The 17358-nt window shown below is 27.0% G+C and overlaps 1 protein-coding gene across 1 annotated transcript; it reads right to left on the bottom strand.

Moving 5' to 3' along the window:
- Window positions 1–125: 125 nt before the first annotated feature.
- On the bottom strand, window positions 126–16994 carry LOC123261945. Its single transcript, XM_044723847.1, has 8 exons — window positions 16424–16994; window positions 10940–11043; window positions 9841–10017; window positions 9361–9543; window positions 9035–9220; window positions 1540–1725; window positions 1202–1286; window positions 126–260 (listed from the first exon to the last, which is right to left on the bottom strand). Exons 1-8 carry the CDS (start codon window positions 16813–16815, stop codon window positions 191–193), a joined length of 1383 nt encoding a protein of 460 aa, XP_044579782.1. The 5' UTR covers window positions 16816–16994; the 3' UTR covers window positions 126–190.
- Between the last annotated feature and the right edge of the window lie 364 nt (window positions 16995–17358).

The following is a 17358-nucleotide window of genomic DNA, read 5'->3' on the forward strand; positions in this document are numbered from 1 at the left end:
TTTTTTTAAGTCGCTCAAATAGTAAGCTACTTTTTATGGTTTTTATCCAAAGCTTGGATTTATTGTTTGAGTTTATTTAATTCTCCTGTTAGTTACATTAGGCTCTTCGTTTTTTTATTTTTTTTTAAGTCGTTGAGGATTTTTAATGTTTATTGGATAGTTGTCTTGTTTTTTCAGCGTTGTTGGGTAATCAGACTTGTGGAACTTCTTGCGCTGGTCTCAGAGCCATTCCTTCTCCCGAGTTGATTGCCGGCGTTTTCCTGATCATAAAATTTTTTTATTTTTATTAGCTATTAAAATTGGAATGGAATTTTACATGGTTTTTAAGTGGTAAAAATTAATATGAAATTTAGAGTCAATTATTAGAGAATTTTTTTGAAAACAATTGTTTTAAAGTAAATTTTTTTTTCTTCTTCTTAAGGCTGTATTTTGAATTATTTATTACAAGTTTATAAAATTTTATATTTATATTTTTTTTTTGCAGTTTAAAATTTAAAAATAATAAATACTTGTCGCTTTTCTTGCTGATTTTTTCAAACATAAATTTTTAGAGTATTATACAATTTTTTTATTAAAAACCATCAAAAATTAAACGTAGTTGAAAAAAAATTTTTTTTTACATGATTAAAAAATTTTTAAATAATTATATTATGACATTTTTTTTTTATTAATTTGATTAGTTTTTTAAGAAAAAAAAAATAGGATGATACTCTAAAAATTTATCTTTCAAAATATTTAATGAAAAACTAAACAAGTATCCCTTTTATTTTTACTTTTAAATTGAACCTATGTAATAAAAAAATTTATTTTTCAAAATTAATTAATTAATTCATATTAATAAATTTTTAATATTTAAAAAGAATTAAATTAAAAAAAAATCAATTTTCCTAATCTGGAACTAAAATAATTTTTTCTTTTATTAACAAATTCTATAAAAAAAATTATAACACTAAAAATTAATATGATACTAAAATTATCCGACGTTCAACAATTTTTTATATTTTTTATTTATTAAACTAAAACTAAAAAAATATTAAAAAAAATTGCACGGATAATTTTTAAAATTTTCTACATGTAAAATTTTTTCTTTTAATTTTTTAAAAATAAATTATAAAAATTTTGAGATGTCGGCTAATTTAATTTTCATAATAAAATTAACTAAAAAAAAAAAATAATAAAATATATTAAAAAGAGCGTTTACCTCTTTCGGTATTGAAAAATGATATAAACAATAACCGCGTTGCCAACAAAGAGTAGTACAATCAGGATCGATGGCACCACCATATCTGCAAAAAAAAAATTAATAATTAATTAATGCGAATAAATAATGTAGATTTATCGATTAAACTGTTTACAAATGAGTCACTCGAACGCCGCATGGCACATTGAACTATGAACTTTCGGTATATTTAAATAAATAAACCATTTTGCCAGGCAGAAGCTCGAGCGCCTCTCTGAAGAAGGCTTGGAGAAAGCCCTCGACCTAACTCTGACCAGGGTGCTCCATTTGCATGAAAATAATTTAAAAAATCTACTAACCTATGACAAAGTCCCCCTTCTTGCTCATCGCTGATTGCGCTGGATCTGCCATATCAAAATTACTTCCAACGGCGACTGCGTTCTCGATTCTTCCGATTCTCACCCCCGTTGACTGGATATTGCTGTCTGATAGGCTCGATAAATGGTTACTGTCCGACTCCGTTTTCAAAATTGCCGCCGACGATGCTGGAAAATTAGTTTTTTATCAGTTTTAAGTTACTAAAAAATTTAATAATAATTTATTTCGTTATCTGTTTAAGTAGTTTTTAAATTAACGTTATACTTATGTAGTGCTGATGAATCGGTTATTAGATACGAGATAAGAAAAATTTTTTTTTAATGTTCAGCGTAATTTATTTTTAAATATCTTTTTTTCTTTAAAGTTTAAATAACTTGGCCAGTTAATGGTAATAAATAATTACTATATCAGAAATTACGAAATAATTTATATTTCATATTTATGTCAATTGGTATAATAATTGATAAATTAATAATTATAATTAAATGGTCAATGACCATATTTTTGCTCTTAAAGAAAAAATTATAAAAATTTTTTTAATAATAAAATTTTTAATATTTCTGTTATTATTATTATAAATTAAGAAAAAAAAAAGTAAATTATAATGCAATTTGATATTATTTTTGTTCTAAAAAAAAGTTATCATTTAAAGAAATTCTTTGTAAATTTTTTAATCTATCTTATTAAGAGAGAATAAGCAAAATTTTGTGGCCAGTGTATTTATGTGATAGAATGGGTTTTTATGGTTAAATTTGGTATCGTTGGAAAAGTCTTGACCTGGAGTTGCGCTTTTTCATGATTTTATATCATTCTCACGAATAGTCAATTCACGATGATAAGTATTTAGGCAGCATTCGAAAATGCTCTATCTCTAGATACATAATTAAGAAGTGACCTTGAATCTTGTGAACTATTGACATTTTTAAAGATATAAGCTCATCCCGATGTTACACTCATCAAGACCTTTCATTTGAGTACCCACATCAATTTTTCATATATTTATATATATTATATATATGTATATATGAAAAATATATGAAAATTCATGTGGGTACTCAAATGAAAGCTTTTGATCAGTGTAACACCGGGATAAGCTTATATCTTTAAAAAAATCAATATTAAAAAAAGTACAGTGCAATTTAACTAAAGAAATTATTTAATAAAGCAAAATTTTATTTATTTATAGTTCACCAATCACGACCGTCACATAGTGATTGCAAGGTTGCTAGCAATAATAATAATTTTATTATTATAAATTAAAAAAAAATAAATTATAATGCAATTCAATATTATTTGCTCTATGAAATAATAGTATTTTAAAAAGCCACGTGGCTGTCATGCGTTAATATTTTTAAAAGTCCCTACTAAATAGAATCTTACATGTAATGCAATAAAATTAACATTAGTAATAATGATAATAACAATAACTAAGAAGCATGAGGTCAGAATGAGGCTATCGCAGTTGACTTCCCCTCGTAATTCACTTAAAACACAGCGTCATATATAGTACATACATATACATATACATATGCATATGCATATGTATATAGAAACATTTAAAAATAATTCTCTGTATTTACCGAGTTACTTTCCGACCGGAAATTCAAATTCTTTGTTACTCTTTCTGTCGATTGTCCGAGCGTCTCTTTTAATGCGACAGAATGGAGGAGAGATTAGTATGTAGTGAATGATAAGAGTGATATGAGCAAGTGTATCGAAGACGGGCGGACTAACACTGAAGAGGGCTTAATTATATAAAATGGATTCGTTTGGAGGTAGATTGGGGACTTGTCTACTAATTCTCACGCAAGTCATACAATACGCTTCTGTTTGTTATTTGTTCTGTGGTTTAATAGATATGTCTTGTTTTTTTATTTTTTTTTACGCTCAGTTTTTGTAGTTATTTTTTAAAAGTTTTTAAGTTAAAATTTGAGTTTTATAGAATTTTTAAATTTAATAAAATTGAAGACAATTTTTTAATCAAATTTTAAATATTAAAAAGATTTAAAGCTAAAATTTTGAATAAAAATTCAATAATCGAAAAATTATAATTTAAAATTATTAAAACATTTTTTGTGTCAACTTTTAATTTTTTTTTGTATCCGAAAATGAAATTTAATCAAAATAGAGTTTATTTATCTAATCAACTTAATTAAAATTAAATATCAAAATTTAGCAATAAAATTTTACTTTTTCTTTTTAAATAATAAATAAATATTTTGACTACCATTAAAAAAATATAAATCACAAATTGACGCTAAAATATGAAAAAATATATAAAATATTTACTTATATTTAAAATATTTTAATGTTCAAAATAAATCTCTTATTGATTTTTTTTAAAATAAATTTTTAGTGTTTCAATAATATTTAAAATAAATTAAAAAGATATTTTTTTTAATATGTTTTATAGTTTTATACATTTAATAATTTTTAATATAAATTTTTTCAAAATTAAATTTCTTTTTAATTTCAAATAAAAAAGTTATTCCGAGTTTGACGTCCTCAAAACTGAAATTAAGATCCCCGATAACGCTAATCTTACAAAAATCTTATCAACATATATTATTATGTATTAATATTATTATTATTATATCACCTACGCAACTATTAATACAAAGTAAAATAATAAAATATTACAATAAAGCAGAAATCAAGGATTTAACAAACTATTGCATCAGTCTCCAGCAAAATAATAAATAATTAACAATGGCTTAAAAATGTGATTACAATTGGTCTCTTAGCATGAAAAAAGTAATTTCTGTTTATGCAAATAAGCCTCTTAAATAAAAAAAAACTCGGCAAGCAAATGATAAAAAAACAAATCGAGCGAACAAAGAGGAGAATTCTCATCCAAAGTTAACTCACTTATGAGGTTTCTTAGCGTGTCTGCAAATATCCGTATCATGATGTCTTTGGTTCAGCGCACAAATAATATTTAATAAATAATAAAATCAACAAAAATGAAAAATAGCAATAAAAAACATTTTAAAAAATTTTAAAAGCAGCTCCAAAAAGCGGAAAAAAATTTATCAATATTTATCGAAGACATTTACAATTCGGTTTGGAATTGTCAGCTGAACACGGTCAGCATCACGTTCTCACACCGTTTTCACGATACTGTACAATCTCGCGGATTCTCACTCTCTTTCTCAGTCTCTGTCTTTGTTTATCACCACAAGGCACACTCTACAGTCAGATAAATGTCCAAAGTCTCTTCCCGCCTTGTTCTGTTCCACTATATGTGCAATTTTATCCGCTAAACTTAACTAAACTCCGATCTGCTCGTTACGTTCAAGACTACTCTCACATAAATGTGATTTTTTTATTTTTATCTATTTAAAAAAATAAAATATCACCTCTTTGTCTCAACACGAATACCGTGACTGTTTCAAATGATTTCACCGATTATTACCAGGAAGTTAAGCAAATTGCACGGACATAAAGAGCGAAACTCGCTAGTCGAATGCTCAAGTTCATTTGACTGCTCTTCTATCTTATTCGAGTTATATATTTAATTTACATTTATCGTTGCAATATAATACAATTATCCGAAATGGAATCTCGGTGGCGTGATCCGAACAGAGAATTATTGAATAATGTTATTTTATTTTTGTTCTTAATTAGTGATAAACTTTTAACCTACTATAAATTATGCCTATAAATGATTTCTGTTGTTTCGAGTCATGTTCATTCATTTTTATCAATTGAATAAAAATTTTTTTTTTATGGAAATTTATTTATTTCTGTTTAGATTGCCGAGTTATTTTGTAACTTGATTTTATTTGACATTGATATTGTAGTACAGTTGGAGAAAATATTTTTATTATGGAATATTGTTATTGTTTTTTAGTAAGTTTTTTTAAGAGTAAGTGCGTTTTTTTTTTAATTTTGTATTTAAATATAAATAATTGAATTTTTGAAATAATAATAATAATAATAGTAATAATAATAATATTAAGGCTTATATTTACTTCAACATTTTCATTTAAAAAATTAAAACTGATTCTTATTTTAAAAATTATTTAAAATGAAATAATTTTAAATATATAAACTAATACTATTATTATTATTGTTATTATGAAAAATGAAAAAAATTGTAAAATCTAAAAAAAAACATTTATTATGCTCAAAATTTTGATCATTATCATCAGTCAAAATGTTACAATAATAATAACTAGTAACCTTGCAGTCACCATATAACTGCCATAACTTGTATACTATAAATTAATAAAATTTTGCTTTATTAAATGATGACTTTTGTTAAATTGCACGATACTTTCTTAACTATTGAATTTTTTAAAGATATAAGCTCATTCCGATGTTACACTCATCGAGAGCTTTCAATTGAGTACCCACATGAATTTTGATATATTTTCATATATACATATATATAATATATGACAATATATGAAAAATTGATGTGGGTACTCAAATGAAAGGTGTCGATGAGTGTAATATCGAGATAAGCTTATATCTTCAAAAATATTATTAGTTGACAAGATCGCAAAGTCAGTTCTTAATTATTGATATTTTTAATGATATAAGCTCATTCCGATGTTACACTCAACAAAAGCTTTCATTTGAGTACCCACATGCATTTTGATATATTTTTCATATATACATATATATAATATATAACAATATATGAAAAATTGATGTGTGTACTCAAATGAAAGGTCTTGGTGAGTGTAACATCGGGATAAGCTTATATCTTTTATATCTTTAAAAATGTCAATAGTTCACATGATATAAAGTAATTTCTTAATTATGTATCTAGAGATAGAGCATTTTCGAATGCAGCCTAAATACTTATCATCATAAATTGACTATTGGTGAGAATGATATGAAATCTTGAAAAGGCACAAATTCTAGTCAAGACCTTTCTAATGATACCAAATTTAACCATAAACAACCATTTTATAGATAATAATAATAATAATAATAATAAGTTTCAAATTTTCATTACAAAAAATTGAAATTAATCATTTTGAAAATTAATTTTTAACAAATTTAATAATAAAAAATTTCAAACATAAAAATTATTATTATTATTATTATCATTATTATAACACGTAAAATAAATCATTTAAAATTAATCTAAAATTTTGACTCATATCATTGATAAATATGTTAAAATAATTAAAATTAAAACAAAATAATCATAATAATAATAGATAAAAGTAAATAATTATTTTCTAACACTCAATACTTTACCCATAAATTACTCTAAAAAATTATCTATTATTTTTAAAATTATTTAGAAAGTTGTTTCAAACTTTCATTAAAATTATCTTCAGTAATTACCATTATCAAAAGAAGAAAAAAAATAAACAAACTGGTAATTTAAAGTTAAGAAATTTGTAAGCACGTGACACGTGGAGTAATATATATGTTTATATTTATAGTTTTGGCAGCGAGTTTAACGGAATGAAAAAAGAGCAAAATCAAAGTGGTTTTGTAAGGACGGCTACCTTGGAATTTATTTGGCAATTAGAAATAAACTTCCATCCTAAATAATAATTATACTAATAATAATAATTATTTAAATGGAAACGTGGCTTAGAAGTTAGGAGATAATTAAAGTGTAATTTATGTATTTGGGGAATAAATGCTTGAGAGTTGGTTAGACTAACCTTGAGCAAAAATCGAGAATATTTGCGAGATGAGTTGAGTACACGTGTCGTAGTATCGGAGCTAACTGGCGTCGTGAAGAAAGTATACTCGCACTCTACCCCACTGAATCTTCCCTCTATCCCCACCAACTAATGTATAGATAATATATATTGTATATTTTTATATACAGAGTGAGTACGTGTAAAGTGTACTTCTTGCCCTGTTCTAGTACTCTGAAGGTCCGGGGATTCCCTACGAGAATTTCAGGGCCGTAATTTCGGACACTTGAGCCCAAAACTCGACACAATACCGCGAATAGAATGCGAATGTCTGGCACGAAAAGCGCGAGTCGATTATCGGGTCTATTCGAATTCTGGTGACCTATTTCGCTCCGAAATGTCTGGTGAGAGGTATTGAATTGGGTCAAAGAGCTTTAGACAGTGGTATTGACGACTGACGACTTCAATAGACAGTACAGATAGAACAAACCCCGCGGAAAAAAATATATATGCAAAAATAACTACTAGCTTACATTTAATTAAATACATTATTTTTAAAAATATGACTGAAATTAGCAGACATGACAATTTTTTTATTTTTCTTTGAAAATAAATTATGTATAGGAAAATTGTTTACAAAAAAATTCGCTTGTAATTTTTTAGAGCTTTTAAATATAGAATTTTTTTAATAAATTTTTCTTACTATAATTTATTTGTTAAAAAAATTATCAGTATCATTTTAAAATAAGGATCAGTTTAAATTTAGTAAATAAAAATAATAATTATTATTAATAACTAGCAACCTTGCAGTCACTATGTGACTGCCGTGACTTGTGAACTATAAATAAATAAAATTTTGCTTTATTAAATAATGACTTTTGTTAAAATTCTTTATTTTTTTATAAATTATATTCTTTATTAATTAAAATTTTTTATTAAAAATATAAGCTCATCCCACACGGAAAAAAAAATATTGTTAAAATGACTATCCAACGTATCCTCAAACGACGTTTCCTTAAAATAACAATCCGGATTTCTGATTTAAGGATTCATTTGTTTGACTTAAAAGCATGCAGAGAATAGCTCTTGTAAATATATGTAGTTTCGTCAAAACAGGCAATTGTTTCGTTAACGTGAGGATCTGTATAGTTGAATTAACTAAATGTAACGCTAAAATAATGATATGGATCGTCATTTTGATGATACGCTGTATAGCTGAATTGGCTATAAAGCGTATATCTCTAAAAAAAATGACTATACGGCGTATAGTCAGAATAACGATACGTATCCTTATTCTAACAATATTTTTTTCTCCGTGCAATGTTACACTCATCAAAAGCTTTCATTTGAGTACCCACATGCATTTTGATATATTTTTCATATATACATATATATAATTATATGAAATATATGAAAAATTGATGTGGGTACTCAAACGAAAGGTCTTGATGAGTGTAATGTCAGGGTGAGCTTATATCTTTAAAAATGTCAATAGTTCACAAGATACAAGGTCATTTCATAATTATGTATCTAGAGATAGAGAATTTTCGAATTCAGCCTAAATACTTATCATCATAAATTGACTATTGGTGAACATGTTATGAAATCTTGAAAAGGCACAAATTCAAATCAAGACCTTTGCAATGGCACTAAATTTCACTAAAAAAAACCGATTTTATCATATGCTTATCCTGGGTACAAAATTTTTCTTATTCTCTTAATAATATATAGATAATAAATATATTTTTTTTTCTGCGGGGTAATTAGACAAACCATGACATAAAAATCGTAAAATTTACTTTCTTGTTTTTTTTTTTTTTGTTTATGTTTATTATATTTAATAAATTAAATGAATAATTACCGACGCAAGTTGGCAGTCTGTCGATACTCTCGTTCCAGCGCCCATTTCGACAATCAAGAGTCCTTTTGGGCTCCTTCGTATCCGGGAATATCGTCCCCGAGAAACACTTGAAGGTTCTAGAGTCAAGGGTATCGTTGGTGACGTAGCTTCCTTTAGGGGCTGTGGTCTCCGGGCAACTCCTTATTGCTGGAATAATTTATAAAGATCAAAAATTTCTCAATTAAATTTTTTTTAGTTAAATCGAAACCATAAAACTCATAAAAAAATTTTCCTGGTTCCAGAATTCTTCTGGAAAAATTTTTTAGACGAAAAATAGATCTCTGTACCTTCGTAGTGAAGCAAAAATCCCCTTCCTGGATAGACACGTGACGAAGAGATGAGATCGACTGTTATCTTGTTAGAATGGGAGATTATTTTAACTCCAGCTCTCGTTCCGCAGGAGTCAAATAAAATTCTACCGTTCTCACGAATCCTAACGCTGTCAAGGCAGCTTCCGTTCGGTTCAGGACCTGGGGATTCATTTGCAAGTGAATAAAGTTAATTACAATATGAATTATTGTTTAAAATAAAAATAGAACGGTTGACAAAAAAATTTATTTTATTGTAAAAAAAGTGTGGGAGCTTGATGAATTTTTTTAAATATTTTATTGATAGATATTTAAAAAAAAAAGTTATAAAATTATTTTAACTATGTTTTTGTGTCAAGAAAATTTTCTTAATAATTATTGATAGAATTTTTCTCTTTGAGTGTAAAAGCGCGTTAATATTTAATTAATAATTAATAATTTTATAAAAAAGTAACTTACTGCGAATATTAAAGTCATGGAAGACCAGCGAAACTCTGTGACCTGGAACGGTATGGAAAGTCCAGTTACAAACGAACTGTCCAGGATAATACAGAGGATAACCCGGAGACTTAACATACCCGCCTTGATTGTCGTCAATCGTCACTTTCATGTTGCAATATTTGTTAACCGCATTCTCTGAAAATTATTTAATAAAATTACATTTTTAACAAGCAATTATTTATAAATTATTAATAATTAATTTCCAGTTTAAAAAAATATACAGTGAAAACCGCTCGCGAATCCGCCCTTGGCCGACTTTTATTCCGATTTACCCCCTGCAGTTCGCTCCCGGCCTCCCGGATGGGAATGAACAGATGGGAACAAGAGTCAGCTAGATCTAGGGGTTGCGATTTATAAATGTAGATGTAGATAGAGATATCAAATATAGATATATGAATATAAGCTTGCAGGTCTACACTCTATATAACAGTAACAACACAACAAAAAAATCCACCTCGCTTCTCTTTTTAATTCTGATTTTTATTTTTTTTTATTGTTTGCCATTGATTCACTCTCCATTCCACCGGGCAGGTTCATCTCGCTTCTGGCTTTTAAAATAGCCATTCAAATTCAAATAAATTCCACTCAATTCAATTAAAATTTTAAAGTAGTTATTATGATTAAGTTATACAAAGGGTTGCTAAAATTGTTATTGATACTGATATTTGAATTTCTTATTTTTTAATTAATTAATTTTATTTTTTATTTGCAATTTAAATTTAATTATTTATTATTTTTTTTTTAATTTCTTTATTTTTATTTAATTTTAACTATTTAATAATTTTTTTAGTTGAATAAATTTTTTTTTATTTTAAGTGTAAATTTTCAAAACTTGTGTAAATAATAATTATAAGCCTTATTTTTGTTATATAGCCAGCTGTTTAACATGATACTAATCTGGACATTAGGTTTAATTTGATTTGTCGCCGCCTGATTTTCGATTGTGGGAAATGTGGACACAGGGTAAGCTGCTTTAGGATATTTGTTGCGGGGTATTGTTGCTGTTTATTGGTCACATAGTTAGTTTAATTGGTGTAATAATAGTTACAGGCCTTACCGGGTATACATGCGTACTTAAGCCGCAGGTTAGCCGGCTGCCACTTTGTCGCGCCTGGATGGTCTTCGTTGATGGTCACTCGGCAGTGATAGCGCCCGCTGCATCTGTTTAACAAAAAAAACTTTTGCTTATAATTTTTATATTAAAAAGAAATGATTAAAAATTTAACTCCCAATTTTAATTAATAAAATTAATAATTATTTTAGTTAGTTACATTAATAATTTTTTTTTTCTATCTTAAAAATTTTATTTATAATTTTGAATGAAAAGGAAAATTATGAAAATTTAATTACAATTTTTTTTTGTATCTTAATTTCATTCACAAAATTTAATTAAAAGAAAAAAAATTGTAAAAATTTAATTGCAGTTATTTTCTTTGACGTTTTTCATTGAATTAAATTAATTCAACGACTTTTTTTTATTAAAAAAAAAGTAATAACAATTAAAAACTACCATAACAATAGTTTGTTAACTTTTAATCACTAGAATCGAGTCGTGTATAGAGATATACCGCAAAGAGAAAAGGTGTAAGCCAGAGAAATACCAGAGAATATGTTCTACAAAAGGGGAATGCAAAAAGTTGCGTACCCAAATGCAATTACTCCATTCGCTTGCCTACGGGTTAGGCACCAATAGTAAAGGACGTTGTTTTAACACACACATACATACACAGATAAAATGAACATACATTGAAGCCAATAGAATCAGCGACTGAAAGTTTATTTTTTAACATTTTAATTCGCAAAGGGTAGATTAATAATTTTCTTTGTCTTCCATTAAAATTATTCATCATACTTTTAATTAAACTTTTTTATCAGATAAATTTCCTCTCTCTAGAGTTCTGTTTTTTATAACAAAAAATTTTATAATTTATATCGATATCTATATATATGAAAGAATTCATCAAGTAGGAAAAATTTTTATTTTCTTTTTATGAAATGGGAAAAGGTGAGAAAGCTATATTAATATCATAGCAGATGCCACGATTTGAAGTCTAGTGATAATCCCGTGGATCGAGCTGAGAGCTAACACGTGATCCGGGGACTTTTCTTTGTTCCTTTCCATCTCTTTTTTCTTTCTCTCTGTGTACTTATTCTGTCGATTCTGGCGATGATTTTTCCCGACCCTCCTTTTTATTCCGAATGATGCACATCTGCGATCACTGCTCTCGACATCTTTCACCATATTACTATTTATGTTAGATTTTTTTCGATTTATTACTCTTCACACATCCAATGTCAATATTAATAAATTTTATTATTTGAATTTTGTAAAATAGAAGTTTTATATTTAAAATTTTAATTTTACAACTTAAATTTAAATAAATTTTATTTTTATTTTTATAAAAAATATTAATTAATTATATGAAGAAAAAAAATTAGGAAAACGGTTGACCCTAAAGGCCATCCCTTCAACTTCCCGCTAATTCCGTTAATACTTGGCCGCTTTTTTTGAGCTCTTCGAGCTCAAAAAGATACCTTTTCTATGCTTTTGAGCTCTTTAAGCTTAAAAGTCTGATAGAAGTTTCATAGAACACTATTTTTTGAATTTTCAAACCGCAATAACTTTTGAATGAATGAAATGATTTCTACGCGGTTGGCGGCATTCTACGCAGTTTCTTAAGCCTCATAAAGAATTTTTAAGTTTCAATTGGTCAAACTAAAAATTTCGAAGTAACTCCGAAAAAACACTTTTTTCGGTTTTCTTTCGTTCACGATATCTCTCGAACGAATCAACCGATTTTGACCGGATATAAGAAAAGATAAGAAAAGGATATATTGATAAAATATAACTCCATTTATTCTGAAAATATTCTTTATTGCAATCTTACTACTATAAATATTTTTAACTAACTGTAATAATATTAATCTTATAAACCTATCACAGTTTTGACCAGAATTAGTTCAGTAAAACCTAAGGTGTTGAAAGAAATAGATAATAAATCAAAACTCTAATTATTATTTACCCACGGGCTGACTAACCAGTCTGATATTGATTCAATTACCGAAATGACTGATTCTTTTTGATCTTCTTGAGAATCTTTCAATTTTTCGATATCAATATCTTCATTGTCGTACCATTATACATCATGAGTATCATTATTGTGTGATGTAAGACACAGGCTCTGTCCAGCTCGACGACGCAATAATTTAATCGGTTATACACTCTCAGTTCGAGCACACTGATACTTGTGAACTGACTAACGATGGATTTTCATATTTTTATTTGATGCGAAGTACAATCCACACGTTGGACATGTACGCGCAATTAATTGCAATTGAACCATAGGACAATAAAAGTCATACGATGTGAAAATAAAATCTGGATGGCTAGGAATCTCAATGTTTAGAGATAATTGAACTAATAAAGGACAAAAATTAGCATTTGTTTGGTCTTTAGGAAGTGGGATATCTAAAGTTTGCGCTTGTTAAAGAGGATAAAGTGATGGAATATATCTAATATATATATATATATATATATATATATATATATATATATATATATATATATATATATATATATATATATATAAGATTCAATATCGAGTTAAAGAGATGAAGTACAGATGGTGCTATTCAATAAAGCCATTTTTTAGTGCGAAAGTGGTAGAATTTTCAATTTCAAATCTTACGTAATTTTAGATTCTCTGCCCCCTCTACCTATAGTAAGAAGTTATAATATTCAATCAACAACCCCCCCCCCCTAAACGCCTTACATAATTTATGAACGGCCCCTTAGCGGGAAGTTAAAAATATTCTTTTAAAACTTTGAAGTATAAATTTTTTTTTTTAATACTTGGTCATTAAATGTCTTTAATAAATCACTTAAAAGTTCTGCTGAACCTCTCAATTTTTTATTATATTTCTCCAATAAATTTATCAGCCTTTAATTTTTCACACAATTAAATCTCGATACTTTTGATTTATTATTATTAATAGAGCAAATTTAATCTCCTTTAAAATATTATTTTTTATTAGTTCTTGATAAAATATAAAGTCAATTAATTTTTGGTAATTATTTAGTTTCAATGTCACTTTTTTTGTTTAATAAAGAGGCAATAAATTTACATTTAAAACAAAATTTTTTTAATTTTATTTAAAGTTATGAAATTTAAAATTTCTTTCTTTATTCTATTTTTGATAAAATTAAAATAAAACTTCTAAACAGAATTTTTATAAATTAAACAATAATAGTGAGTTAGCAAATTTTTTTGATAACATATTTTTAGTAAGCAAGCAAACTTCACCACAAAATTTTTAACTCGACCAAATAAAAACTAAAAACATGTATTTTCTCTTCTAATTAACCAGAAGTATCAAATTTATTTTTTGCGGTCAACATTTTCTAGTCTTCTTTCGAAATGCTCACATTAATCTTGTCCTTTACAATTCTCAAGAAACTCAATACCATACCTCCATTACTCGCCTTTTACTCAACACATCATAACAAAAAAAAATAATAGTTTACAAAGTTAACAAACCCGCTTTACTAAATAGTATAAAATAATTTTTAATGAGCTAAAAATAAACAAAAATTTAATTTTATTGTAAAAAAGCGTGGGAGTGCTTTTTAAGATATTTTAATAATGACTCAATATCTGTCAATAAAATATTTCCAACAATTGACATCAAGTACCCCGGCTTTTTTACAATAAAATAAATTTTTTTCTCAATCACTCTTATTTTAAACTCATTAAAAATTATTTTCTACTTTTTATTTTGCTTTTTTACTAAACCGTCTTTTTAATTTTTTAAAACAATTATTTATTTTATACTTTTTATTTCGATTGACCGTAGAAGCGTGTGTTTTACTTTTTCAAAGAATAATTAAAAAAAATTGTAAAACGTAGGAAAGGTCCCTAGTTGATCCTGCCAGTCATAAGCTTGTTTCAAAGAATAACAGTAAGCTCAGCATGTGTGTTAGGACACGCGTAAGTGCTCGGCGCAAGACACTACCGCTTCGGATATAAAACCCCAGAAATCCTGAAGATCCTGACCAGGATCGGGACCAACTTATAAAATAACTGTATTGTCATCGGTCTTTGATAAGTGTGCAAAGTTTTAATTTAATCCGACGTTTTGGTGCCCGAAAATCGAGTTCAAAGACTCGTTGCATCCATAGATTCATAAAAGAAGCTACACTGATAGAAAAATTTATTAACTATTAACAATTTAATTTATTTGAAGACAATTATTTAATTTATTAAATTTTAATAAATATTTTTTAACGTTCAATCAATATTTATTTGGGAGGAAAGTACATTTATTAATAGTTAATAAGTAGATAGATAGATTTGTTACATTGTACAGCAGTAAGAACTGCCTTTTAAAATTTTTTCATCACAATTCTACTGCCTCTCTCTATTTCACTGTGTTCGAATTTCTTTCAAATTTTCACTGCGTTCAAAGTTTCTGCCTTTCAAATTTTGCACCTAGACATCGCAACCTGCTCTTTCAACTTCTTATAATCTCTGCGTATCTCTTGCGGCTGTGGACCGACTTGTGCTTCCTGTACTGTATTTATTTACCCTATTCCTCACCTCTTTCGAATGGCTGTTGGAATAGTGGCGATGGGGAAACCACAGAGAAAACCCATGCCAGTACAAGTCGGCTACCGGAGCGACCCCCGACGGTTGGTTTGGAACTATTCGAATAACCGTCGGGGCTCGAACCCTAGCCTCACGGCATGATGTACGAACGAATTAACGATATAATGACTTAACCCGCTCGGCCATCCTGCCGCACTAGTTAATAAGTATTTATTATTAGTTAAAAAATATTTATTATTAGTTAAAAAATATTTATTAACAGTTAATAAATATTTTGTTGAGTGAATTTGAATATGAAGATTGCTTATAAACAAAAATCATCTTTATAAATTATTTGCATTAATTATATTACATTATAACAACGTTTATTGTAAAATACCCAATTCTACCACAACTCATAATTATCTTTTATATTTTTAAATATTAAAAACGTTAATTTATTTAGTGAATTGAATTATTATCATGTATTCCAGCTATAAAGTTATAAAAAGTGTCAAAAGAAAATTGCTATTTTTGCTTTGTATTTTAAATAAATATTTGTTAATAGTTAAAAAATATTAATTAACCATTAATAAATATTTATTAACAGTTTACAAATTATTTATTAAATACGATTTATAAAATTGCTATTTTTCCTTTTTGTATTTTAAATAAATATTTTTTAACAGTTAACAAATATTTATTAACCATTAATAAATATTTATTAACAGTTTACAAATTGTACTTAATAAATTATTTATTAACTGTTAATAAATATTTATTAACTGTTAACAAATATTTATTAACATTTAATAAATTGTATTTAATAAATAATTTATTAACTGTTAATAAATATTTATTAATCTTATGATATTCAAAAATCATTTATTAACAGTTAAATGTGTTATATTAAGTTAAATGTGTTAAATGTGTAATAAAAGAGTGTAAAAACCTACCTGTGATTAAAAAGTGTCCTAAGATCGATCCGGGATGGATCCTCTTCGTCCTTGATATAATTCCCCCTTAATTTCACCTTAAAGTCCTCGCGCATCCGCGGCCTGAACTCGCGGAACCTCGCGGCTCTTCTTACTTTGTTTATTTCGGAGCAGCTGTGACTTTTGTCGCGCTGGTACTCCGCCTCCAGGACGAAGACGAACGCGTGCAGAGACCTGCAATTCAAGCGGATCACCCCGTCAGAGCACGTGTCTTCCTGCACTATCTCCATGTAGCCCGCGGGAAGCCTCACTCCCTTCAACACTCGCGTTGTTTTTGAAAAAGTTACCCTTATTTTAGCGTGCAAGATCGAAAGCGCGAGGAGCGTTACCGCCAACCACCTTCCCGGTTGCATGTCTAATCATCACAATGCTACTGAACTCATTCCCGACTTTTGATATAAGATTTATATTTAATTTATTTTTGTAATGTAATTTAATATTTATTACGAGCGCGCTTATCTCGGTTTTAATATTTCTTTGAGATCAAAAGTTACTTAAGAGGCACTAGAGAAACAGGTACTAGATTCTTGAGTTTTATTTAAACTTCTTCAGATGAAACTTTAAAATTTTAGATTTTAGTCATAAATTTAAAAAAAAATCCACTTTATTTTTTTTCTTTTGCTTTGTCGGTTGATTTTTTACTTTTTAAAAGGCAGTTAATAAATTGATAATTTTTTTTATTATTAATTTTTATTTTTAAGAATATAATTTTAAATAAAATAAATTCGTTGGAAAAAAAATCATTTTATTAAAAGTTAATAAATAAATTCTATTTTTAATTTATAAAAAATTGCCATTAATTTTTATTTTTAAAACTCTAGGATTTTAAATTAAAAAAATTCATTATTTTATTAATAAAAAAATCACTTAATTATTATTAAAAAATTTTTTTTAAT

The sequence above is a fragment of the Cotesia glomerata genome, linkage group LG3, assembly GCF_020080835.1.
Source record: "Cotesia glomerata isolate CgM1 linkage group LG3, MPM_Cglom_v2.3, whole genome shotgun sequence".
Lineage (NCBI taxonomy): Eukaryota > Metazoa > Arthropoda > Insecta > Hymenoptera > Braconidae > Cotesia > Cotesia glomerata.

Bases quoted from the DNA above. Each gene is read 5' to 3' on its own strand.
- LOC123261945 (XM_044723847.1), bottom strand. From the start codon at position 16,815: ATGCAACCGGGAAGGTGGTTGGCGGTAACGCTCCTCGCGCTTTCGATC. The intron at 9,221-9,360 runs GTACAGAGATCT...AAATTATTCCAG, and splicing joins ATTTTTGCTTCACTACGAAG to CAATAAGGAGTTGCCCGGAG. The intron at 1,726-9,034 runs GTAATTATTCAT...CTAATTTTCCAG, and splicing joins CAGACTGCCAACTTGCGTCG to CATCGTCGGCGGCAATTTTG.